The sequence below is a fragment of the Manacus candei genome, unplaced genomic scaffold, assembly GCF_025592945.1.
Source record: "Manacus candei isolate 608988 ecotype Guabito, Panama unplaced genomic scaffold, ASM2559294v1 h1tg000046l, whole genome shotgun sequence".
Classification (NCBI taxonomy): domain Eukaryota; kingdom Metazoa; phylum Chordata; class Aves; order Passeriformes; family Pipridae; genus Manacus; species Manacus candei.
The window spans coordinates 2530486-2558331 of NW_026138094.1; the positions used below are offsets into that span (position 1 = coordinate 2530486).

The 27846-nt window shown below is 37.8% G+C and overlaps 2 protein-coding genes across 2 annotated transcripts in view; one reads left to right on the forward strand and one right to left on the reverse strand.

The window, feature by feature from the left end:
• ADAM10 (ADAM metallopeptidase domain 10) overlaps window positions 1-3000 on the forward strand; it is a 44335-nt gene extending 41335 nt beyond the window's left edge. The window contains exons 15-16 of the mRNA XM_051797107.1: window positions 58-184; window positions 679-3000. Of these exons, the coding sequence (XP_051653067.1) occupies window positions 58-184; window positions 679-773 (222 nt within the window). The 3' untranslated portion in view covers window positions 774-3000. The remainder of the gene's footprint in view (window positions 1-57; window positions 185-678) is intronic.
• Window positions 3001-5483: 2483 nt separating this feature from the next.
• The window catches only part of LIPC (lipase C, hepatic type), a 52123-nt gene continuing 29760 nt past the window's right edge, over window positions 5484-27846 (reverse strand). The window contains exons 2-9 of the mRNA XM_051797110.1: window positions 21507-21694; window positions 19709-19888; window positions 17270-17387; window positions 15036-15269; window positions 13418-13660; window positions 9998-10118; window positions 9075-9293; window positions 5484-6656 (exon numbers count right to left, since the gene is read on the reverse strand). Of these exons, the coding sequence (XP_051653070.1) occupies window positions 6557-6656; window positions 9075-9293; window positions 9998-10118; window positions 13418-13660; window positions 15036-15269; window positions 17270-17387; window positions 19709-19888; window positions 21507-21694 (1403 nt within the window). The 3' untranslated portion in view covers window positions 5484-6556. The remainder of the gene's footprint in view (window positions 6657-9074; window positions 9294-9997; window positions 10119-13417; window positions 13661-15035; window positions 15270-17269; window positions 17388-19708; window positions 19889-21506; window positions 21695-27846) is intronic.

A 27846-nucleotide genomic window follows, 5' to 3' on the forward strand; every position in this document is an offset into this window, starting at 1 on the left:
GTCTCTTGTGCATGTGTACCAGCCCACAAAGTCTTTTCTTTTTGTTGTTTTTTTTAGGCTTATTGGTGGGCAGTGTTGCTTATGGGAATTGCATTGATCATGTTAATGGCTGGTTTCATTAAGATATGCAGTGTTCATACTCCGAGCAGTAATCCAAAGTTGCCTCCTCATAAACCACTTCCAGGTGAGTATACCAGATAATTTAATTTATAGAGGAATGTTTTATCCTCAGCTATTTTGTTCTAAAGGGAAATTGTAGGTGTCTCAACCTACAGTTCTTAGTCTGGAGCTGTGAAACTACAAATGGAATTGATGCCAGTGAAACAATTCATAAAAATCTAATTCTTGCCTCATTTTCCTATAACGTAATATGCATATCAAAAGAAAGCCTTGAAGACTTTTTCTGAGTCAGAGTTCCTTTCATTTCCTATTCCATGCTACATTCTGTAAGAATTGGCCTGTTTAAGGAACTACTGTTGGGACACTGAAATGTATTCTGTAAGTACTCCTTGCAGTTCATCATCTGTTCAAAACTTTGCAGCTCTGAATCCGAAACCTTCCAGAAAAAAATAGTTACGTCTGATTTGCATGGCCTGGGCAACTCTTCTGCAAAATAACTTGTTTATTTTTTTTTTTTTTAAGCTAATTTTTAATAATGGGTGCCTTTCTTTGCAACAGGCACTTTAAAAAGGAGGAGACCACCCCAAACCACTCAGCCCCCGCAGCGGCAAAGGCCCCGAGAGAGTTATCAGATGGGACATATGAGACGTTGACTGCAGCTTTTTGCCTTGGATCTTCCTAGTGCCTACAATGGGAAAACTCGCTCCAAAGAAAACCTAATAAGTCATTGTCCCCAGTCTTAACTCTCAAAAAATCGAAGAGGAAAAAAAAAAAAAGCATGATATGCCCTCAAAACAAGTGGAAGTGGTTGTTAATTTTTAATGAGCGAATCTTCCAGCTCACAAAGAAGAAAAGTGGGGTTTTTTTCTTGCGTATTTTTGGTTTAGTGGCACAAAGGCCTAGCATATCATGATTCTTTCCCCCTTCTGTGCTCTTCAGTGCTGCATTTTTTTCTTCACTTGCAGGCAAATATGGCTGTAGTAAAACTTTTACTCAAGAATTGAGGAAAATATCTATTTTTCAACTGCCAGACAAGGCTAGGAAGCTAGACCACCTCAGCATTGGAGACATTACTTGTCAATGTATATACATTGTTATATGCAGACATGTATTTCTAACGTACACCCGTACTTGTGTGCAATTGTAAACAAGAGAATTGCAATATGGATGTTTCTTTGTATTATAAAACTTTTCCGCTATTAATGAAGAAATTACTGTTTAATTGACATACTCAGGATAACAGAGGATGATGGTGTGTAGTGGTCAAGGATCCTGTGATGCTTTACACAGCAGTTTTGAATCCAATCACACTTTTTTTTTATCATTATCAAAGTTGTTTCAAGCTCATTTCGTCTTTATCCAACAGCTGCTAAGACACAGCAAACAAGATTGGATGGTCTTGTAGAGATATAACAGGTGTTCTGCAACCTTTGCAAGTGTCAGAATGTTTCAAAAATGTTATATGTAAGTGTCTTTCGTGTAGCTCAGCTTAAATATTTTTAATTTGTCTGATTATTCAGTTAAATAATGAATAGTTAGATGAAATATTTCCATGCTTTATTAGAAAATTCTGCCTGTTATTCAACTTGTTTTAAAAATTGCAACCAGTTTATTTGGGCTGTTCAGATATTCTTACAGTATGGTAATTATGTTCTAAGGGATGTGGAAAGAAAGAAAAGCTGTATTTTTTTTTATTTTCTTTTTTAATTTATCAGGTATTTGGATAACTTTTCCGCATGATACTGTTGATTCATAACCACTAAAATAGAGTGATTTGCCTGGCTACTGTGGCAGAGTTAAAATTGTAGTTAGGACTACCAATTTTCCCACATTTTATACCAGTTGTGAAGTTCAACAGCACAATGTCCCATTCCAGAGTTTTTATTACGAATGTAAATAATTGGCATTTTTGAAGATGAAACAAAAGATGTCTTAAGGTGCTTACTGCTATGCAGGAGATGAAAGGGGGCATTACAAAACGTTTAAGCTTGTGATGTATTTATTGCTTGTTTTCCAAAAGCACCAAGCTAATTAGAGATGCAAATGGCTATAATTTTCCTGGCTTTGCTTAGGAGAAAATTTACTAAGGGTTGGACAGGCTTCCTTTGTTTGGTTTTTTTTTTTTGTTTCATTTTGGGGTTGTTTTTTTTTTTGTTTGTTTTGTTTTGTTTTTTAAGAGTATAAGGTTTACACAATCATTCTCATAATGTGACGCAAGCCAGCAAGGCCAAAAATGTTACAGAATATAATGGAATCTCTTCCTTGTAAACTTGTACAGTATGTGGTAACTTTTTCAAAATACAGCTTTTTGTACATGGTTTAGAGACAAATTTTGTACATGAAACCCCAAGTCCAATAGACTATATAAATAATTCTAAATGATCTTAACTAGTTAGAAGTGTATGTAGTTGCTTTTAAGTCATTTTAAATACATTTGTTTTAAGACTGTGCAAAGATTGGAAGTGGGTTTGCATTTCTAAAATGGTGACTTTTATTCAGCAAGAGTTCTTAGTAACTTCTTGAGTGTGGTAGACTTTGGAACATGTAAATTTTTTGCCTGTAATGTTATCCTGTGGTAGGATTTTGGCAGACAAATGCTGCCCTATTTTATTTTGAGTCTAAGTTAAATGTTTTCTGAAAACAGAAATGTGCACTGAACTCTCCACTGCAAGTCAAGATGTGGTAAAACTGAAAGCAAGTTCAAGACAATGAAAAGGAAATACTACTGTCAATTCATGTCCACTGTGTTTTATACAGTATCTTTTTTTGTTCACTTTGGAAATTTTTACTAAAAAAAATGCAAAAAATAAAGTATTGTGCAAAGATATGTAAGGTTTTTTGAAACTTGAAATGCATTAATAAATAGACTTGATGAAATCATCTTCTGAAGATCCATTTACTTGTTGAGCCCTGAAAGCAAAAAGGATACACAGATTCTGCTTCTACTTAATTTTTGGCTTTTGCTGGAAAGGGGCTGTCATGCCAAAAAGTACTTGTACTATCTCTGCTCTATCAAAGTGCCCCTCTCAATTTTAGCACATGTAACTGCATGATAAGAGTAGATGTGTTTGTGTTAACCTGTTTAAGGAAAAATTGACTTTAAATTACTTAAATGATCACAGGCATAAAACTTTCTCTGTTCTTACCTTCCAAATGAAAATTAATTGCTGGTGTGGTATTCAAGCCTGTCGGCACAGCTCCTGAATGATACCTTTGGAAATAAATCTATATTTGGAGAGGAATATTGGAATTCCCATGCAGTGCTCTGAATGTACAACCGGTGGATAAGACTCACAGAAGGAGCAAATTTGCTTTTGCAAGGTGTTTTAAAACTGCTAAGCTGGGTCTCTGTGCTTTTGTGTGTGTTGCTTGGTTGATTTAAGTGATAAGACTGCTTTGAACAGCCAGGTCCTGCCAGTGAGGCTTTCATTCTTTGGGCTGTTTGTTGAGAGTGGCCTGCTAAGACATCTGTTTCCCTGACTGAGCAGTGCACACTTTGATGTTATCAAAGCATATTCAGAGTTCCTTCCTCACAGTGCTTCCCTACCACCCCCCCTCCCCCCCCCGTGACTGTTTTTTTGTTATAAAAGTGCTTCTCTTGTAGCTAAATAGCTCTGTCTGTGCAAAAGGCATTAAAAGAAAATCACTTAAAAACAGAGCCCTTCTGCAAATCCATATCATAGGTGCTTACTAGATTTGATGGTGGTTGTGTTTAAATCTCCCTAGGAATGGAAACCAGAAAGGTGGAAATAATGCCTAAGCATCTAAAATACAAATTTCACATGTATTTTAAATATATTTTAAAATATAAGTGAAACAAATTAATACATAACCAGCTGTAATTTTTCTAATAATCCTTAGTTGTACCTATTAATTTATTCATCTTGCATTTCTTAATGTTTTAGTCATTAAATGTATACATTCACCTCTGGTGTAGAAGCATATTCAGCATAGTGAGAATGGTGTGAATGTGAGAAGAGCATCAAATTCCTCTTAACTGTGAAACTTTATTTATACCATGCAGACTGTAAGTCATTGATATAGTTTGCCTTTCAATTAACGTTCCAATATTTCTTTTAGGAAGAACACAGAAGAGGTTTTTACTTCTGAATATTGGAGGTTCATTGTCACAGAGAGGTGATTAAAAGGCCAGCAGTCATTCTGTCACTCTGAGCTGGGAATGCTGTCACAGGAGGAGGCACCTGGTGGCTTCCATGGTCTCCAGTCAGTTGTTTGGAGTGAGACAGGGATGATTCCAGTGAGCACAAAGTAAGGCACTTGAAATTCTAGGTATGATTTCAGTGTTGCATCCAGGCGTTGTGTGAAACTGAGTATGTCGCAAATTGTGCTTTGTTTTATTTTTAGATCAGAAATTAGTGTAATGACTAATTTGTCATTACAAAGGGACAGAGTTTTTAATTGGGACAGTTGTTTGTGAAAAAAGGCTTCAGAATAAGTGTCTTCTTAAATGCAGGAGTTCAAATACTGAATGTTATTTTAATTTTCCTACTTGACTTTTTAAAAGCTTTCAAATTATCTTATCTGAGGATATACCAGCTTGTCTCAGTTGAACTGGAGAATGTTTTTTCCCAAAAAACCTGTAGTATCCCTGTTACTTGAGTTTCAGCACACTATAGACAACCTGACCCTTTTTCCACCTGAAATACTTATGGCTGAAATTTCCTTCTTCTGTGTATGCTCCTAATTTGACTTTGCTATTGTGTTTAAGCAAGTGATTTTTACACAATCACAGACTAGATTACAAACTACAGAGCTTTAATAAAGTAATTGTTACAAAATTTAAATATTTGGGATAGCAACCTGAATTGCTATGGAATTAATCACTCAAATTGTAATTTTGACATAGAAGGTGGAAATGCTTTTGTGTTTAAAAAACCAGTTTACTTCATTGAACAAAATCTTTCAAAGCACAAACATTTGTTTTCAGTGAGGATCTAAAGATTCTTTAGTATGGAATTTGTATCTAAATCTTTAAATATTTATCCTAATCAAGATGCAACTCCCAGTGGCCATTTTAAATATTGAAACAGCTCCTGAAATTTACACCTCAGGACAGGACAACAGCTTGTAAAAGTTAGAAGTTAACACTGTGAATGGTTGACAGAGATGCCTGCATTCAACATTTGATCAGTGTTCACTGCTTGCAGGATTGCTCAACTTGCTGTTTTTGTCATGCTTTCTAAAACTTGTTCATCTGTCATGCTTTCTAAATAAATCTCGCTTTCCTCCTGATAACATCTGTATATTTTGGTTCAAAATTCCCTGCAATATCTTGGTACGGAAAATAGGCTTTGCTCCATGGCTCAGCAGTTTCTTGCACTTTTTTTTTACCATTTAGAGAACATTTAAGACAAATTGCATTCAAAATGCAGAGTTGTAGAAACATCATTTTAATGAATCTTGTGCTTAGCATTACAAAGGGACAAATGAAATACATACATATTGATTTCTATTTCAGTTTGTACTAACCTGGGAATAAAACCAATCTGAGGCAATAATGTTTCTTTTTGTAGTTTATATTCTGACATAGGAAACGAGGGAATTGCATATGTTTGACTCTGTAAAGTTTGTTTATATGCTCTGAAGCTGTTTGAGGATTTTAGCATTTTCATTTATTGTGGTAGTTTCAAGTTATGCTAAAATCTGGTATACAGTGATTTAGAATCTAAAAATCTCAGGTCTTAATTGAACAGGTGAGTTTGATTTAAATGCAGAAATTAACTGAAATTAGCTGTGCTAGAATTGTGTGTAGTATACTAAGCATCATTGAAATTATTACATTACTAGTAATTTAAATCAGTTCTTTAATTAAAATAGTTAAACAGCAAAGCACTTTCAAATAGAGCAAAGTTTAGTATAGAATTTTTAGGTGATAACAGTTATTGGGCTTGTCATATGGTTATGACAGCTCAAGCATTCTGTAGGCTGAGATGCATTTTGTTACCTATTTGGGAGTATTTTCTTTTATGAACTAATTAACTCCTGCATTAGGAAATAATTTAGGAAAGTTTTAACTGATAGTAACTATTAATGTTTCAAAGTATTTAATGGGAAATGCTCCTTTTGAGACTCTTTTTTTTCCCCCCTTAAATCCAACAAAATGAAGTTTTTCAAAGGCTTATGGCAATAATTCTTTCAAATAGGGATACTTTTATTTCTGGTGAGCAGGTGTTTTTTTCAGACTTTAAACAGTTTAAAATTGACTGTTGCCTTGATGAAGTTGCTCAATCATTTCCAGAGTAGGCTCGTAGATGAACAAAGCACAGTTGCATCACAAAATCTAAATATTTTAATGTGTTTTCTTCACTACTCTGAACCTCCTAGGATATTTAATGTAACTGTGTGTTTTTAAATCATTTTGCCAGGTGTACAGCATTTTAAATGAGTAGTTTTCTCTCTGTGTTCCTGCTCATTCTCAGTTTTCCCTCTGATAGCGATCTTCACACCTCACAAATGTCTTCTCTTGGGATGGATGAAGGTGAACGTTGTCGATGCTTTGGGAACAAAATGTCATTCTAGAAAGGAAACACAGCATGTAAGCACAATGTTAGTTAGAAGCTCATGTTCTTTATCCTGTCTTTTACAGGAAGCTATTGTTTTTATAGGCTTGTGAGGAAATGGATTTATCTGACTGCCAGACTGTAGGTACAGAGAATAAAGGAGGAGGCAGCTCCCACGTACTGAGTGTGTTGTACCCCACGTGCTGCTCTCCACAGCACACCCTCACTGTGATTTGGGCTTTGTAGTGTCAGCAGGGCATTGTCATTGTTTCAACTCCTACTGTTACCACCGGGATTGTCCTATTTGGGCTGCTGGGCTACCAGTAATAGCTGCAATACTGGTATTTAACTGGGAGTTTGTTGAATATCAGCTATGTAGGATGCTAACAACATCAGCAACTAAATGTACTGTAGAAATATTTGAAACCAAACATGTTGGAATCCGGTATTTTATTCCTCATAATGGTCTTTTACCTGCTTTTTAAATATATGTTGTTGTATCTTAAGTGTTTGTCATTAGATAATCCAATAAAGGAAAATTTATCATGTATATAAAGATCACAAATACTGAGAGGTAAAGGTACATGGAGATAAAATATTGTTAACTTGTTCAAATCTGAGAAAGCACAGGACAACTCAAAACACATCATGTGCTTATCATCTTTTTTTAAATACTGAATTTCCAGGATTGCTAATTCTGTGATACGCAGTGTTTGGTCTGTTGTGGAAGACAGGAATCTGCACACCTCTTTTCTTTGAAGACAATACTTGTCCTTGAGTGTCCTTTGTTCCTCCTTTTAGAATCACATAATGATCTTTCCTTCCCCCCCAAGCATCAGTGCAGTAATTTCAGCACTGCCCAGATTGCACAGAACAAAACCCGGCACATGATCAGTATCCACTAAAAGCTTGACACAAACTCCCACTTCTATTTGCAACAAAAAAACTTGTGAAGAGTGTTAGGTACCCGAAGATACCAGCCTAACTTTTTATTATTATAAGTGCCCACCTCAGTTACCCATTTCCTAGGATTTCTTAAGAAGCACATCAGTAGTAATTGGCTTGTGCCAGGTTATTGACACGGGGGTATTGGACAGGAGCTTTCTGGTTAGCAAAATGACTATACCTGACCTGAGCCTTTCATAGCCTTCATTCTTATTTTCTCAAGGTACAAAAATCTGCATTTAAACAGAGCTCTCTAATTTGTGGTGTATGCTACACTTTAATTTGCTTTGGCAGCTAGGTCAGTACTGATTTGGGATCATGGCTTTTAAAACAGCAGGAAATGTTATAGAATTTTTTTTTTTTCTTAATGGTAGGAGCATGTGCCAAGTGCCAGGTTAGGGAAATACTTTCAAAATACATTTTCAGGAGGGCTAAACCTAAGAAAATACGAGCGCTCCTCTGCCCTCCAGCACACACAAATCATCTCATGAAATGTCTTTTTAAGTTGTCTGATTTGTCTTTTGTGAGGAGATGCAGCTCTGCCATAAAGTACTGTTCCACAGGAAGTCTGCACTACTTATAACTGGTGGTGGTAAGAAAGAGAATGTACCAAGGAAGAATTGCTTTCTAAGACTGAGCCACAGTTACAAGGTAAGGTGTACTTTTCTCATTAACCTTAATTAAACTGCTCAGTTAAAATTTCTCAAAAGATTAAAGCAGTGGGAATCCTTACAAGTTCTCTCTTCTGGCTGAAATGTCTCTGTATGAATAAGCAGTTTCAAAAGTGTTGTGCACGTTGCTGTACATAGAAAACAAGACCACTTAGACTTGGTGATCCAGTTTCAAAGCAATAAGCAGGAGAAAAAACACCAAAAGGAATCACAGGACTGTGTAGTTCTGTATGGGATCCTTCTAATGACTATTTTCAAGAATGGTGATGCTGAGTTTCTCTATGAAGTAGGTATTGAAAGTCAATTAATATTTTTGTACGTAGGAATCTGAATACCTCATGACCTTAATGTTGGAATCAACATTTATCTTACATAGTATCTTGTTTCATTGACATTTCATGTGGTACTTATAGAGTGAGGTGATCCCATTCTAAAAATGTCAGAAATTGTAATTAATTGTGTAGAGCACTTGCTTTGTAAAACTTGTTAAAATTCTTACTTAGATGTGTGTGCTGGTTCCTCTATTCTTTATTCCCAAGTATCAACAAAACTGGCACCCAGGGCCTGTGTGCCTTACACTCACTGGTGAGCCAGAGCATTTCCAATTACTCATTTCTGATCTGAGAAGAAAGAAATTCTTGAAGTCACCTAAAAATCATGCAGTCTGATCTGAGGGACAGGGGAGGGGAAGCCAGAAGTTGAACACGGATAAATTCACTATTGGTGTGACTGCTGGGGACTCAGATGCTTGTATTTTGTCTGGGATAACCTGTGTGCCAAACATCTGCGGTGTTATTATTGTTTTCATTAGACTTACTTTTGCTGTGTTTCCCCTGCTTTCACTCTTAATGCCTTCACTATAAGTCCTGGTCGATGAGTGCCTTTTGTCCATGGTATTATGGTTTGCACTGTGTCCCAGATGTTTTCCCAAACTGGAGTTCCTTCCCATTTGAACTTGATCATTATTATGTCACCAATATCAGCGTCCAGGGTGATGAGAAAAGAGTAGGTTTTGTTCCCAGTAATACCTTCAACTCTACAGAAAATAAAACCAGAATAATGCTGTCTTAATTATTATGGAATAAATTAAAAAAAAAAAAAGTTTTTTTCTCTCTAAGACCAGAGAAAGAACTGTGTTTCCTCCTTCTCCTCTAGGACAAAACATTACAGTCTCTAGAATATTCTTCCTTCTGATGCATAAAGTGGTGAAATATGAAAACATGGTAGGAAAAAAGCAGAAGTGGGAGAAGCTTGAACAGCTGGTGAAGCAGGAGTGTTTTCTGACAGTAGAAGAAAAGGTGTTCCATAATAGCATCTATGTTACATCTTTTGTCTGCTACAACAAATGCTGACCCACGCTGTTACCATTGCTTTTGTAATACAAATGGTGTCCACCCTGATAAATAGCCAAAATTCTTTATCTTAATTACAGCTGATTTTTTTATTTGTGTTTTAATTGATTAGATCTCCCTGTCACAGCCATAGGATGGACAAAACATAAGTGGACAGGAAACTTCCAAATCTGCTGTTTGTTTTATAGATTTTTTTTTTCTGCAAAAACTCTATGAATGTTGAAAAACTTGTGATTTTTAGGCAGTATGACTGAAGAGAGGGCATTTTCCAGTTCATCTTGACTTATCTGTTCCGAACCATTTCACTCACAGCATGACTATCAATTAATAGTATTGCTAACTGGCACCTTTTCTCATGTGCACAATGACAGGGGATACCAATACTCACAGTGGGATGTGCAGGTTTTTAGCATCCTCCTTAGTCCCTATCAGAGACATGGTAAAAGTTGGGTCTATCGGCTTGCCTTGGATTTCGTTGATGATGTGGATCCTGAACTGATAATGGTACACTGGAAAAGGGAAGAATTTGCAAAGTGACAAAATTAATGGTCAAAGAAGAAATAGATTTCTTAGGTAAAAAAAGTTTGCCTTTCAAAGCAGAAACTTGATTTTTTTTTTCCATGTTATTTTTCAAATTAATTTGCTGAAATTAAAACTCGACCATTTTTTTCTGATTGTTACTGTGCTGTGTAATCCCTTAGGGTTTGTGGCCCTGTTGCTCTGTTTAAAAGGACAGAGAAAAAAGGTAATCTGGGATGAGTTTCCCTTTAGGATAAAACATTCTTCCATGGGAAATATTGCAGTTTTTCTGAAGTTTAAATGTTAGAATTTCTGGCAAGCCCTCTATCAAGTGACCAGATGAATCCTTGTGACTGGGTGTGACCAGAGATGTATGATGTGGATTGAAGGCTTATGCAATGTGGTCAGGCCCTTTTCTCTGATCAACTAGAAAATTGCCCTGCAAAACAGATGGCTCACCAACTTTCCTTGCCTGCATAATGATACATTGTGCTTCACGTGCCTCTGTTAACAATATGGCTTTGTTCAAGCACATTACTGTGAGAAAGATGTCATTAATGCTTCAAGATTTGGTGGGTTTCTAGAAGAACAGTGTTTAGGAAAGTCTGAACTGAACATTGTCAGAAGGAAGAATGCCTAAGAAGTCATCACTGTTCTGATTGTGAGTAGTTTGATATTTTGTGAATTATGAAAAAAAAACAAACCAACAACATACAGTTAGAGCTTGTGCACACAGTTTGAAGGTCCAAAACTCTTCCATCTGGTCATTCTACCTGCCACCTTCTAGACAAAATGTTTAGGTATGAAGGAACATTACTGCACACTAGTTTTTGAGTAGAGTCTCTTCACCCACTTCAGTCCTCATTACATCTGAGAATGGCTCCACCATACTGCCAGGGGAATTATGTTTTTCTGTGTATGCACAGATTGTTTGTTTGTTTTTGTTTGTTTTTAGCTCAGGGTGTTTACAATAGAAGGTACTTGCTAGAAAAGCTGTATCTTTTTGTTGTTGTTTTATAGTTGTTATATGTTAGTGAACAATGTATTTTCTTCTGAAAACATGTCATTCAGTAGATCAGACAAAATGGCTGATCCTTTGCTGCAAACCTGATGAAGATGGAGGCAGAGAGGCTTGTCTACAGATCACTTTTATTAATAATCTGTCTTTCTCTGAATTTTCTCTCCATGTAAAAATTGATTGTTCGGTGTCTGTTCAGATACAGCCTAGGCTTTTGCTGTGGTTGTGGGGCTCACTTTAAGGAAAAAGGTGAGCATATTCATGTAAAATCTCCAACTTGGGGTCCCATCACAGCTTTGTTATAACTGTTAACTTGTTTGTGACAACGGGTTTTTTTGTTTGAACTGGATTATTGTACTCTCCAGAATATAATGCCATTAACTTGAAAATGAAATGTCAGATTTTACGAAGGCGCAGAGGATTCTGAAGTGTAATGCTGAGTTTCTCAAATTTCTTCTGTTTGGGCTTCTCCCATGATCTTCAAACGTTTTTTTTTTAAAGCATTACAAAGATGACTTTGTGAGCACCCTCCCACAGTTGCCGCTTTGTTTGGGAACTTTTGTGAAAGGAGACCATTGTCTGGGGCACTGTTATCTGCATATGCGCCAAGGATGTTTTTTTGATGCAAAACCAGCTCCAAGCATAAAAATGCAACGTGTTTAAATTGAAATCAAAGCCAAAAGGATGCAGATATTTTACCACAAGCTGAAACCAGCTCCATGTCCAGAGAAGAATGCAACACAGGGGTTGCATTGTTGTGCCCAGGTGTGGTGATGGTGGACACTGTGGCCCCAGAGCCAGTCACTTCCCTGATCTGACAAGGACCTGACTGTACTGCAGCAGCCTCTGGAATTTTTAAATCTACCTTAATTAGCTTCCTGAACCCTTTTAAACAGTATTAGAAGCAATTCAGGAGATTCAGCTGCTCTGAGTAGCAATCAGGACTGAGCAGACCCCTCTGGAATCATCACTGAATATTTTGTAGCTGTGCTAGTGAAAGACTTAAAAAATTGTTTTACAAGTACACGGATTTTTTGTATGTTTTAAAATTTGAATCTGTGATATTGCAGTTGAGCAAGTGGACTCTGTGGGGAAACAAGCTGTATAATGCAAGCAGCATTTTAAGGCATTTCTCCTCAGGACTGCAAGGCCCTTCAGTGTCCATGCCAGGGGTGCGCTGTGGACATCCAAAGTGCCTTCCAACTGCAGAGTCTGGGGTGAGGGACAAGAGGGCCGAGCCCTTCATCAGAAGGGAGGCTCTGGCCTGGCACTGCCCTGGCAGCAGGAGAAGGGCTATGGGACCCCATGGCCAGGGCTGTGCCAGGGCTGTGCTGAGGGGCCGGGGAGCAGCACCTCAGCCCAAGGGGAGTGTCTCCTCCATGTGTGTGACCTGTGGCTCCAGGCGGGAGCCCTGCCCAGGAGGTGGTGAGGAGGAATGCTGTGTGCCAGGAGTCCCTGCCCTAAAAGCCCCTTGGAAGAAGCATGTCCCTGCCTATTATCCCACACAGTCCTGCTTGTTCTTGCTTTAAAACATACATAAACCTTGCCACTGGCAAGGCAATGTCTGCTCAACAGCAGCCACCTCGTGGGCTCTGGCAGCCGAGTGTATTGGAGACTGGCAGAAAGGCCTTGCTCCCCTGTCAGGCTGTGTGTCCTCTGTCTGGTTGTATGGCCAAGAAACCACACTGACTGTCTCCCTGAGCTTAAAAAATTGTTAGTTTGCACTCTTGATCAAGTAATTTAGTAGAACTGAAGCTACAGTACCAGTCTTTATTTTTGTGCTGCAGTTCAGCCCTGTAGAAGTCCACACTATTCTGTTGTCTGTCCATTGTTTGAAAAGTAGTAATTTGTATGTCATCTCATAGACTAATTGCAGATAAAATTTGGGCAAACTTGGAACAGGGTGTTTTACAGGCCTTCCAGAGCAATTATGCTGCTTTTTTCAGCTTGGCTGTATGCCTGCATCTTTTACAACCAACCCGCACAGACCAGCTGTAGGAAAATCCTGCAGCTCAGGACCCCAAGCATCTCCAGGGCCTTGGATCCTTGGTTAGCCTGGGGCAAGTGTACAGCAGGGTTTTTCCCACAGAAATATTAAGAGCCAGGATCTTGATGAAAAGGCATCAGGGTGAGATTCTCAGTTGTCTCAGTAAATTGATTATTCCCACAGATTTTATAAGCCTTAATGAATGAGTAAATAGGATCACAAAGCTTAGGCTCATTCTCTCACTTTGTGATAATCTGGGCACTGTAACAAGTATTCCCACAAACCTTTGAAGGGCATATGTGCTCTTGTTTTCAGAAAGAGTTGTCTGCTTTTTGGGAGCCTTTCCTCCCTGATGTTGTAGCCCAGGGTGTTGCACCGGTTCTTCCTACAGCTGAGGCACAATCCTTTGTTGAAAGTGTTGATGTCGTTGCACCAGTAAGCTGTGATTTGCTTGTTCTTGTGCAGAAGAGAGTCAATGAACAGATGAACTGACCTCTCATGGGAACATTTCACAGCTTGAGTGATGCCTGAAAAAATGCAAACAAAATTTTACATGCCATTGTTCCTTTTTACCATTTCAGCTGCAGAGGAGTACTGTAACCAACTACAAATATGTTACTGGTTTTCCCCCCGTCCCCTTACTACCCTTTACATCATGATTTTGCCTCAGAAATTATGCATTGTAGCAATTTAACTTTTAGGATAATTCAAAAATAGCTAATAAAATTGAATAATTTGCTGCTTAAACTTCTCTAGCCTGACTGTATCAGACTGTAAATATGAACCTTAATTACATTATCCTGGCTGTTTTGGTCAATATAAAATACAATATGAGATGATGTGCAGTCTTTCAGATCATGCCAGATTAAAGACAGCAGTCTCATTCTGAGTGGTTGTCTTTTGGACGCTTATGCAGTAATATAATATTTTGTCCCTATTAGAGTGAATTTTGAATTGCAAACTACTCCTGGGGAAAAAGGAGCAAAAAATGTATTAAAGAGATTAAAAAATTATTAAATACATAGAGATGCTTTTATGAGAAGTAAGTATCTTTTTGTTCCTTCAGAGCCATCAAATTACAGTAATTATTTTGTGCAATTGGGAGAACTGTTTTTATATATGTCCATTGATAAGCTTTTGAGCTTGTGCTTGGTTGCTCGTTTGTCGTGTTTTACCTGCTAAAAAGTCAGGCCTATGTTTAGGCAGCATGTGATGATAGTTGAGAAATACTTTCACAGTGTCATGCCCTGGGTGAGCAGTGCTCTTTTGGGGTTTTTCAGTGAGCAGTTCTGGTTGTCACTGCGCATCAGTACCTTATCTTTTTTCAGTATGTTGCATCAGTTTCTCTGTACATTTGTGTTTAGGTACATTGGAAATAAGCTTCTATAAATAAAACCCATCCTGGAACACTGTCAGCCAGGTCCTAGAGGGAGCATCATCTACACAGCTGAAGGACAGGGAGTTAGGAAAAGGTGAACTAAGGAGGTGAGCAGTACAGACCTGTGTTTTATTTGATTTGAAATAATTAATGGCACACTGGATGAATCTGGCTTAATTAGAATAAGTTTTCTCATTTCCCCTACTGCTAAAACATACCTTTGAAATTACTCAGAGGTGCTTGACAGATAGATGTGTTTGTCATGGACAAACCCACTCACTACTGCCCTGTCGCTGCAGGATATTTTCATTTTCAGGAGTGCTGGACAGCCCAGTTCCTCACTGGAGCCGGGAAAACCAGTTTGAACTCAATACATATAAAAATCAGATAACTGATTTCTAGACAAGAAATTTCCTTGCATATAAGGGGTGATAATACTCCCCTTAGAAGCTGTTTGAGGTCACAGAGCTATGTGGTTTCCCAGAGGTCCTGCCAGTGCAACGCTTTGTGCCCTCGGTTCTTACCGGTGATCCCGAACTGTGCGATGTGGTTGTACACGTGCAGGATGTGACAGCCAGGCTGGAAGGTGCCTCCGTTGGGATAGAAGTCGAAATGAGCCACAGGCTGCTTGATGCCCACACTGAGACCCATGTGCTGTTGAGTGAAGGTATGAATTGCATCTACAAAATCTGCATCATCTGGAGATAAACGGTCTGTGGGTGACATTCCTTCAAACAGGGGACCCGCGGGGTCAAGGCCTGCCATAAAAGCAAACAATCCCTTTGTCATTTAGTGCAGAAGGACTGTTCTACTGCTGTAAGAAAAGTCTATGATAAATATTTAAAAGCAGGCAGCACTGCTACTTTCCAAGGTCTTTCTCTGATGGAAACAATGCTAAGAACACTTGTCCTGCAGAGGGTACGTGGTTACAGCAGAAAGTAAAGCAAACACAGGTGCTGTAACAAACAGTAAGTGCTGCCTGCACAAGGCCACAGGCCCAGAGATAGATGTGTTTGTCATGGACAAACCCACTCACTGCCACCCTGTCACTGCAGGGATGTTTACACAATTTTATTCTTTTAAACTCTAGAGGTCGAGTGTTTCAGAGGCCCTTCTGGAGACACCAGTCCCACAACAAGGTTGACTTTTAGCCCACATTCACGACTTGAAGCTTTATAAAAGCTTCACTTATTGCTGGAAAAGGCTGTATGTCTGGTAGATTTTCTTTATAATGATTTTTCAACTTGAAAAGTCTTCAAGGCAGATCATTACAGTATTCAGAAAAATAATATTCCACTTAGCAAGTCTTGCTGATTTTTTTTTTGCTAAATCTTTTTGTATGGTGCTCTTCTTGGTTTGGAATTGATTTATGGAAGAGAATTTTCTGCTTAGTTGAAAGCTGCATTCAGTTTGGAGGAGAAGCTTCTAAATTTGATCTTCTTCAGTTGGAACTATGGAATAACATAGCATAGATGTAACCAGACAAGACTAATAACACAGGCTACAAGTAGGGAAGTCACCTTGAAGGCATACATTTCCTTTTAGTTTTAATAACTTTTATCACTGTCAATTTTTTGAGCTTATTGTTACAAGTCTGAACAACTTCTGCTGAAGAATGCATATAGCTGTTACAAAAAATAACGTGTTCTTATATTTTTTACTTATCCATAATCAAGGTTTTATGTACTAATAAGGTTTGAACAAGCAGTGCTGGGGACCTGAAGTCCTTCAGTGTATGCAGAGGTATAGTATCATGATGTATTTTGTAAAATCAGCTTCTTGTCATGCAGGCAGTACCACAAGAGCTGATTGTGTAAGGGACTGTGGTATGTGGCAATGAATCCAAGATTAGAGTTGTGACTTCAAAGTATATTCACGTATATTCATATATATATACATGTATCATGTATATTTGCCTCACTTCTAAAGCTGATTAAAGTAAAATCTTTTCTCTGATGGATTAAATGTAGCTGATGTGGGCCTTGTGTAAAATGCACTTCTCTTTTGGTTTTGCCTTTTTTAGGCTGTCACTGGGCATTAGTTCAGGTACTGTGTGCAGTGTACCAATAACGTTATAAATGTGTTTTCATTACACTCATTATTAGTACAGTTACAAAACTTTACAGAAAGTTCAGAATGCCACTAGTCAAAATAATCAAGTGTTAGGGATTAACTTGGTTTGTTTTGAGCATCTATCAGGGATATTCTAATGATATACCTCTTGTAAAATGTAATCCAGAACTATCATTTTTGCCACAGGAGAACTGGCTTGAATTCACTGTGTGAGCACTCTACCATAATTAAAAGCTCAAGCACAGTTAGACAATTTCCTTAGTGTATTTTTTTAAATGACTAGCTAACAATGAACAGTGTATTTGAATGACTTTGGGTCGAGACAGTGACCAAAGATCCAAGGTCAGTGGCTAACTTTTGGTTTAACCAATCACTGGGAACAGATACAAGATAAATTCAAGCAACATGCAGCCTGAGTCTCTGGGTTTGTAGTTCTCATGTTTGTATATTCTGTATGTCATAGTTTGGACTGAGGTAAGAGAGATCAAAGATAGAGACACTATGAGACTTAATGTTTTCATTAAATTTTCTAAATCTAATTTCCAAACCAATGGGATGAAACTTCTGAACTGTGGTGAATATTGCTTATTCAACAGCTAATTGTCAATATGACATTGATATGTCAAATGTCTGCATAATTTAATTCAGTTGACTATTATATTTCTTAAAGTTATAAGTGTTTTACCTGTAATTCTTCCAATCTTTTTTGTACCACTGATAAAACTTCCAGCAAATCCTGAAACATGAGCTCCTAGGCTGTACCCAATTAGATGAGCATTGCTTCTGGAAAATTGAATGGATTCCTGGAAGATAGTGGCAACTTGATTTAGATGCAGGAAATGGGAAAAGGATGAAATACTTATTACAAGCTAGAAATACCATGAATTATAACACAAGAAATTTGTATGTTGATGGTGGTGGTCAAATGAAGTGTGTGAATCATTCACTAAATTTCTTCACTGGCTGAATATTATTCCTTGCTTCCTTTTCACGCAGCAGGAAAATGCCACATATTTAGGCACTGCTACTTAGAAAACCTCCTCCTACTACAGGAAAACCACCAACACAGATAGTAGGATTTTTGTTGTTGTTTGTAGCAAGTGATGCAAATGTGCATTGCCTTTTGTCTGCAGCATCTGACTTTCCTGTGACTGTAAAATGATTATCTGTCCTTTAACTTCAGGGTGAAACAATCCTCTATAGGAAGTGCCTTGCTTTTTTGGCCTGAGATACAAGCACAAGCTAAATGAGAAGACAAGGTATTGAAAGATTGATCAGACGTGTTAAGTGATATGGCAGTGATATTTCTTGGACTGATTTCTACAAAGCTGAATGTCTGATCTGAAACAAAACTATTGAAGCAGAATTGGCCTCGGGCCCTTCTTTCTACCTAATCTTAAGCATTTAAGAAATGAAGATGTACATCTTAAGCATTTCACCTGAGCTGCAAGGCTCAAAGTTTTTCTGACTTGTAAAGAAGAATGTGGCATATTTTTCTTGCAGGAAAGGCAAAGCTCTCTTTTAATTTCTTTGTCTCAGGGGAGTTGTACAGTCTTGATACCCATCTCTTCTGAAGATGAGGTGAAACTTGGCAAGTTTCTTTTGAGAGAGGCAGCTCTTAGGAATCACAGAGTCTGACCAGTTTTCTTCTCAGGTGGTGTTGAGATGGATGCTATCGAGGTTGTTACTGATCATGCCCTATTAATTCTTGGACTAAGAGCACTAATATTTGCTTATTGTTTGTTCTTAATTAAAATGTTGGACAGCACTGCAGCTTTTGTTATATCTATTGAGAATATTTCAAATAATTGACTGCCTGTAAACATAGCAAAGAGATAGTTAGGGGAGTTGGAATGAAGGGGTTTTTAACCTGAGCTCCCCTTCTGAGTTTAACGTTTTCTGGTTGAACACAAGCTATTTAATGGTGTGAAAATTTGTGGTATATTTAAATTCTGGAACATATCATGGTACAAGAGAAACTACCTACAGTGCTGGGGCAAGGAGTCATTTATTTGGATTTGTTTGTTGACACTAGAGAAATCACAGACAGTCTTTACTGTTGACAGTGTGGTGTGTCCTGGCAAATGAACAAAGTCCACTGTTTGATTCATTCAATAATTAACAGCTTCAAAAATCACTTTAGGCCCCATCAACTTAAACTGCATTTGACCAAGAGCTAAAGTTGCTTGTAATGTCTCAATGAAAAATAGTGACTCTGGCTCTTTTGCCATTCTTTTGTGCCTCTTCTCCCTAACTGGGCATGGTATCTGACAGCCTCTTGCTCTGCCATTCCAGTTGGAAGCAGCTTAGACCTTCAATGGTATTTGCTACAAATCTTTCAGCTTCCACCTTAGGCCTCACCTTATTTAAATTAATATATTCAAAAATTCACTGTCAAGTACAGAAGTATAATTTCATTTCAAATTAGATAGCTTAAATTAGTATTAGAGGTTGATGCAACAGGAGTTGCTTAGGCTTCCTGATTTGTATGAGTGATTCTCATGCTGGTGTTTGCTTTCTGCCTTTTCAATCCAGCCATGACCACTGCTCCCCAAGTAGCAGGAGTTTTGATAAGTAGTCACTGTATTAGTGTATCTCTGCACTCACTGCTGCCTCCATGTCATCTGCTTTGTGAGGCATGTCTGTCCTCTGGAAAGGTCTCCTTTTATGTTATTTTAGCATAATCTTTGGGAAACTGTGGCAAAAATCAGACATGATTGAATCCTGCATTAAAAGCAGGAGTTAAGCACAGGTAACATAAATCAATTTTGCTGAACTAACAGCTTGCAAATGATGTCTGCCTGCTTTCAAAAGGTGGGACTGTGGTAGCTGTCTACACAAGTGCCAGTGGAAAAGCTAAAGTAGAAGGAAGTTATCTTACCTCTAAAGATACATAAAATATTTTAATAAGCAAGACCACTTGCTTTTTTCTATTGCATGGTGAAAGTTTATGAAGTCCTGTCAAAGTTTATATGGAAGAAAAATTTACACTTTAATAAAGAAATGTGAGTGACTGAAATGAACAGCATTAACCAGCATAGTACTTCCAAATGATTGTAGAAGCATAAGAACAAGGAAATGAATCTTTTCCAGAGAAACATTTTCCAGATCTGGGGGCTCTTACCTCCAGCCATTCCAGGAATTGTGCTATCTCCTGTCCCACATGACGTGTGTTCTGTACAGCAATGGGGTAGTGCTGGCGAGCCAGCGTGAGCCAGTCTGCAATGATCACGTTCAGTGGTTTATGATGAGCCTTCAGAGCTGCTGCCATTTTCCAAATCCAACCTTCTAATATCCCATCCACCTGTTATATTAAAAAAAAAACCAAAACAAACACACAACAAAACAATAAAAAGACCATTGTTGTGAGGAAACAATGCCAAATAGTGTCTGGCAAATATTTCTTGTGAAAAGCTCAAAGAAACAAAAACCTTAATATGAACAAGGAGGGATTTAATGCTGATAACTTGATTTTAGGGGCTTCAGCCTGATTAATGCTGAGAATCTTTGGGGTTTGGTAGACAAAAAAAATTAAAAATCAGTATAAGAACTGTATAATAATGTATGTTTTGTAATATGAACTTTTATCAGTGAAAATGATGTCTCAAAATATTTGAACTCATCTGGTGATAACTGATATTACTCATTAGAAGGAAAGACAGAAATGCCCAGAAAATTTCTGATTTCATTCAAGAGCAGCTGTTCCTGTAAGCTAAAAGAGTTGGAGAGGGAGGGAAGCTGGAGGGTTGCAGACCAGCAACCATCTATCTTCTATAGCTGTCCCATTTTGAGAGCTGCTTTTTTGAGTAATTCTTTTTTGAACACCTGATTACAATTTTCTGTATCAAAGCGTTTTTCTGATTTGATGGACTAGAATTATTATTTAATCTATCAGATTAAATTGTTCTAGTTGCATGTATTTCCTTAAGTGATAAAATGCCCTTATCTCTTCTGGTGTAACAGAATTTGAGAGTCTCAGGTCTGGGTTTCCATGCATATTCCTCCAAGACCCCCAACACCTCTGCAAATGAAGTTAATATGAATGGTAACTTCATATGGGGCAACTTCAATGGTAGTTTCAGACCTGTGGTTTGTCTTTGAAGAGGGTGTAGGTTTTGAACAGATTCTTGTTTGTGAGGCTTGGCTAAAGTAGTCTAAGGCAATATTTCATCCAAAGTCAGCCCTGCCCTTATTTGTTAAGAGAGTTATCTGCATCAAGGGGGGTGTTCAGAGTTTCTCTGAGTATTTGAAGATGTGCAAGGGAGATCCATTTTGCCACCTTAGGTAAGGACAGTGGCTCTGTGAGAATCAAAGACCTGTTAAAATGATGTAATTTCTTATCCTGCCTTTTGTTTCTTTTTCAACTGAGAAGCTGATGAAAAGTCACTCTTGGTATTGCTGTGGTTTTGAGAAAGGTTTTTCATGGTGGATTGCTTTTTTACAGTTTAACTGGAAGCAGTTCAGTTATAATTCACTGATATTGAAGGCTTTGCTTTTAGCTTATGGGGCTATGAGAAGTTCTTTTTAAGGGTGTAGCTGTGAGAAAGATGTGGGGAGATTGTGTGCACTTTTCAAGAAGTCTGTAAATATGTGTCAGTGAACATATCAGGGAAATGAAACTGGTATTCAGTCTTCCAGGAGCCCAGCACATTAATTCAGGTACTTGTTCAAGCTCTGCTGGCCCTAAACTGGGGCTGACTCTAATCCTTGGCATGGGAGTCCCATGGAAAAAATTGCTTATAGGCTGTTCCTTCAGAATCTGTGGGAGATGTATTATTTCTAGCCATGATTGCTGCCAGGGAAATCTACCATCTTTGTAATCCCAAAGGGATATCTGAAGATATTTTTGGCGGTAGTGTAATGAGAAGGAAAGTGTATCAAATCAAATGTAGTTTGAATGAAATCAAAATGTGAGTTCATACCGACCAGCCGTGGACTATCATCACCAGAGGGAGAGAGGAATTGAAACTGCATTTCTCAAGAGTCTCCAGCTGATTTAAAAAAAGCTGGCAGTCGCCTTCAGTTGTATCAGTATAGAGTCGAAATCTGGTTTCTGAGTTTTTCTGATGTTTCTTCGTTCTGGTGTGTTCACTCTGTGATTCCAGTGCCTCTGAAATGAAATTTGTAACAACAGTCATAATAGGAAGGAATCTAAAACCTGAAGAAGTTACCAGTACAACACAGTTTGTAAGACAGAGAAAAGCAGTAAGATTAGAACTCTGGCTGTGTATAAGATTAGAACTCTAGCTGTGTATAGTTGTTGCCTACTCCAGGTGGGCTAAGCTGTACATTTTGGGTCAAAAAAGTGATCTCTTTTTTGAGAGATCTATAGGTGGTCTATATGTGCCTGTGAGCCCCTCTATTTGAACAACAGCAATTACACAGGAAATAATGATCTGATTGCTACAGGCCTTTACAGAATGGATAAGGATTGTAAAAGCACAGGACAGGTGCTGAGACTTCACCATGTCAGTGTGTGCACAGACAAGCACATCCATGGGCTCTTAACGCTCTGCAGAGCATTTCTACTGATCTGCATTTGCTACTAATTGCTGAGCAAGCATCATTACACTGAAATAACCATTTAATTCGGGGTTATAACTCTGCTTAGAGACTTAGGTGACTGTTTAAAACTATTAGATCACATCATAAATCATTCTTTTTCTCTGAAAAGGCAAGATGAAGTGTTCTTGTTCTAGTTATACTTATTTTTGGGGTTTGTTTCTAGGTAAAGTAGCTTGGTACATGTAGGATGGCATTTTCAGAAATGTCTATCAAGTAAGAAAGTGGGGACAGGGTGAACTGTGTTCTTATGAACCTTGTGAGCTTAGATGGAAAAACATGAATATAGAGCAATTGCTGAAAAATTGAGCAAAATTAAGCAGAAGCTTACAGAAAACACCTTGTGACATACAAACCTTTCTAATGAGACTTCAGATTATTGATTTAGCTGAAAAAAATCTATATAATAAATTATTACTAAAGCTAGAAAAAATGGGGATTAATAGAAGAGAAGGCAAGGTGTGATGAACTAGACAAAAGAGAGGTTACAGTTCCCAGCATTGGAAAGGAAACATTCAAAATGAAGAGAATTTACTAATGGGGTTCCTTGGGGAGAGTATTTTGGCTAATATTACTGTAATATTTTCATTAAAGAAGCAGACAGGAAAGGTACAAGACTGACAAAACATGGTCATAGTACTGATGCCGAGGAGACCAAACCATTAAACATGAGGAGCTGGATGACACCTTGAAAATACAGCAAGGGAAACAGGTAAAAATCTCCTATGAAGTACAAGGTCATAGAGTTGATTGGAATTTTTCTTTAAATGGGGCTCATAAATTGGAAGTGACACAAGGGTAAAACAACTTGACTGTAGTAATCAATAACAAAACTGACCATGAGTCACTGGGACTTGAAAAGTATAATTCCAGTGTGCATTAAGGGAGATGGTTTTGGTAGGAAGAGAGGATGTCAGTGCCAGTTAGTGAAGGCAATTGCTAACCCCATCCAGAACAGTGAACAGAGCTCTTGTTACCAAGTTCAGGTACTGCCAAGTTCAGGTGCTACCAATTCCAGAGGCAACAGCTGCTCACCAGCACCACTAAAATGGTCAGGCAAGAGGCTTTTGTTGTAATTAGACCCAGCAAAATATTCTTGGGGGTAAAAATGAAATATTTTATTCACAGAGAAGTTAAAATTATCTGTGGTGGGACAGAACTCAATTTAGTTAAATTTTAGTTCTTATTTTTTCTTGAATAAAAGTTCTTTAATATAACAGTAATGTTAGAAGTATTGTATTTTGTCTTCTAAGTCAGCACAGTTCCTATTTTTTTTGGTACATCACAACTCTTACATCTATAGATGTTTTCAGAACATACCTAAAGCCTTAGCACACTAATTTCTGGGTTGTATCTGCAAATCTATCCTGAAGTTCTATGATATGTTGTCTTGATAAGATTTTGGTAATTTACAAAGAACTTGTGATACATTCACAGAGGAACCTTTACCCTGCAAACATATTTCATGATGGGAAACTCCCCTGTTTATATTTTTGCAGTAGTAGCATCTTGTGATGTGCACTACAAAGAACCCTAATGTGACACCACGCTGGGTTAAGGTCAGACTGTTTTTGCCACGTGTCAGTCTTGTTACAAACTTCTTTCAAGGTTTAGTTTCAGTGTAATGATAAGGCATGATAGAACAGCACATTTAATTTGTTTAAGTGAATGGCAATTCTAGAAAGAAAACTCCTGAACTGACCTGCACTGGATGTACACTGTTTTCTATTTGTTGCTAATTGTTGTACCTTCCAAGTAACTCCAGGCAATGTGATATTTCATAGCTTGGAAACATTATTGTAGAAATTTGTTCAGCCTTTTACAAGAGCTGGAATTTAAAAAGCTTCAAAGTTATTGAAGGTTTGGTTGACCAAATTCTTAGCTTCAATGTCTCACATTTTTCTTTCAGGACACTTTTAACTGTGATAGATGGCCAGGACTAAGTCTGATCATTTCTCTCTTAAAATGTCCACGTAAGAGAATTTCTGATGGGTCTTTTTTTTTTTTTTCCTTGGGAGAGGGCTTAGTTTCTGAAGTAAGTAATATCAGGAAAAAGTGAATCTAGATAAAGAACTGAAAATTGGAAAGAGTTTTAATGATGTTGATATTCTTGACCTCCGGTTTATTCAGGCTTTGGTGAGTAGTCTCTACACGAAGATAAGCATTGTGTTCTATTTTTAGCATAAAAAGAAAAACAAACAAAAAATAAATAGCTTATGCCTGTTCCATTGTACACATCCTTTCTTTGTTTAATGCCTTGTGTTCGTTTTCTTTTTGCTCTCTCAATGTTTGTGCACTGCAAAGGCACTTTGTTGCTCTGTTTGTACACACTACAGAAAGCAAGTCTAATAAACAGCTGTTTTCTTTATACACTGGCTGGGAAAGTACTTTAATGGCTGAACTGTGGGCTTGCTGGTGAATCTGAGAGAGGGTATTAAAAATACTGCTCAAACTACTTCCTGACTCTCAAAAGTTCCAACAGAACCTGTCGTGTCAATTGACAAGGAACTGCTTCAGTCTGTTAAGGGTTGTAATGATATGAAGAAGGAAACAGCATTGGAAAAGCTTGGCTTTACAACAGACTCTTGCTGAAAATGTCATACCAGTGACTCAGTGACGTGACCGAAGAGAACTGCAAAGTTTCATAGGTCAGTCTACAAAAATTAAACTGCCAAAGAATTTTTTCATGGTAATTGCAGCAAAGTGTGCTGAGATCTATCTGAAACTCCAAAGAGTTTCTCTTTGGAAAATTAGCCCTTACCCAGGGCTGACTTCATTTAATTTTTCTCTGAAGATCATCCTTTGATGAATTCTTTCAGCAAAGGCAGTGCAATGTGGCCATGCTGATCCACATGCTCCCATAAATTACCTTCACCCAGAGCAGCACAGTAACCACGAGCAAGAAATGTTATTGTGAATTCTTGGCACCCTGGAGGAGATTCAGCCCTTTACCTTTCCTTACTTCATGTTAAGGATGTTTCTGTGAGGTGCAGTAAAGACTGATGGCTGGGTTTGTAAAACCACTTCACTGCCATAGAGCAGTTTCTTCCAAAATGTTTTAGGGTTAGTTTTGGCAGACAAACCAAAGCACTTTTAGATTTGACCTGACAGAATCATGTTTCCTTACTGAAAAGGAAAAAGAAGAGAGATTCCCAGTTGAACAAAATAAAAATATTTTTATTTGGGATTTAAAAACAATAAATAAAATAAGGTGACACACCTACATACCTGGTAGTAGGTCTAGTAGCCATTGGAATTCAATGTACATTGAAGGGTGCAAGATAAGAGTTCAATTATTGTTTCTCACTATTAGCATTTCGTTATTGTTCACATTATTAGTATTTATTTCTTTAGGCAATGCCCATCCTACTTCTTAAAGTTTCTTTGTATTTTCACACTCCTTAACTTGCTCACTTTGCCATTGAAAAGTAGGGATCACTCACCAAAGAATGAATTAAAAAGTAGCAAGCAAGAAAAAAGTGACAATTGGTTTATAGATTATTAGGTCTGTTCAGAAAGAGACATTTTGAAAAAAAGCTTCCCTTTTGGTTTAAGCTTAAATGAACATTGAGTAGGTGCTGCTTTTCTCAGCGTTAGATTCTCTATCTGAAAAGTATCATAGTTTTCTGAGTTGTCATTTCTTGTTTCTCTTGTCTAATATGCATGCAGACATGCCAAAGGTAAGTCAACAAACTCAGCACAAGTGTAGTTTGTACCCAAACAGCCACAAAGGGTGATTACCCAACATTGTTAGCCCTCTGATAACATACTTCCAATCTGTTGAAAAATCCAAGAGGAGAGCATATAAAATTACACCACTCATACTGACTGACTTCTCTGTGTGTTGCACGGCTTTCAAACCATCCAGATAATCTGCTAACAGGTGGTATTAGTGAGTCTTGAAATGGGAAGAGAGATGTGTTTAGAAAGAGGCCAATTTAAGAATTCACTGGGGCTGGTGCCCTGGTTTCATCAGGGAGGCAATGAGATGGTCAGTGGAAGGTGTGTGTGTGTGCCTGGTCAAAAATCAGCTCTACAGTTATCAGGGGTCATTCTGTCTGCCTGTGGTTCTTTACCATTAAAGTGCAGAGGATACTTTTTTGTTTTCTTTGAAAATCAGACCCATTCAATGTCTACCAAAAGTCAAATATCTAGTTCTTTATTGAAACATGATTAATACTGGTAAATCTTTGTTTTCTGCTGTCTGAATGCTGCTGATCTTTCACGAATTCCTTATAATCAGGCACTGCTCTCATGTTTTGATGCACAGAGAAAAATCTGTAAAAACTTATCCCACAGCTGAATAAAGGGAAGATGATTCTGCTCTGCTATTCCAGGTCCGTGTTCTTTGTTTACCTGGGCTATTTGTGGAAGGGTTGAGGAATGGGGAAATTTGTTTGCAGATGTGATTATCAGCTGCCTTGTTAGTACTGTCAGCAGAGACCCAGATCCCTATCATTTTCTGGTTACTACTATTCAGAGTTAATTTCTGGGTGCATGAAATTGGAGAACGAGAATGCACTGTCTTGTTCAATAATAGCAGAATCATGATTTGAAAAGAATTGTTAACATGTTAATAAGGAGTTTAGACCTAGCTGATATTTCTTCGTCTCCTTTTTAAAATTAGAATGCTTCCCAAAGGCAAAGTCATTTGAAAAAAAAAACAAAACGGTATTGAATTCATAGCATATGCAAGAATTGTGAAATATATTCAAAGAATTGTGAAATATATTCAAAGTATTTGGTACAGATCATTGTTTAGTACAATTTGCTTGGTAGTGTGAAGCATAAAGGTATGCACCCTGTTCTCAGAAGTTGCTTATATCAAAGGATTTGATAGAAGATGTCAACTAATTTTGAGTTCTCTAGTTATGTATCTTGTGCTGCTGTTTATTTTAATTTTCTTCTCTTGAATGCACTTGGTCAGGTGATGGAGACATCGAACTGTTTCAGTAACTCTTGCTAGAAAACCTTGAAAAAGGTGGCAAAACAGATTAAATATCATGTTTTCATTTCCACTTGCTGTTGTGTGTCTCAACTATTCAGAGATATAGCTCAAGTCACTAATGAATCAAATAAGGAATTTCTCTTTAGTGGCTTCAAAAGAAGAAGTAAAAGGTAGTGTAATGTGTTTTGCTTCCTCTGATTTATGTATTTATTATTTATATGTATTGGAGCATGTATTTTTATTCCTTCTCTTCCTAAGTTTGTTTTACTGTCATTGATTTTGAACACTGGGTTGCTTCAAAATTCTCAGAAGAATCACCTTTCTTATTCTTATGCCATACTCTTTTAATCTTTCTATTCCACATAAAACCCTCCTTTACAAAGTGAAATTTCAAAACTTCTTTTTCTCATCTCCTTTATTTAGAATCAAGTATTGAAGTGATGGTTAGAACAGAAGGCAAAGAAATAACACCCACCCTCCAAACTGTTGGCTGTTCCTTTTGTCTTTTTATATCAGATGAAAACTTCACGGAAGAATGCTGATTCTCGAAACTTTGCTATTTAGTTGTCTGACTGCAGAACCACAGGATATGCTGAGTTGGAAGGGACCCACAAGGATTATGGAGTCCAGCCCTCAGCCCTGCACAGTCCCATCCCCAAGAGTCACACCCTGTGCCCCACAGGATCATCCCAATGCTCCTGGAGCTCTGGCAGCCTTGGGGCTGTGCCCAGTGCCCTGGGGAGCCTGGGCAG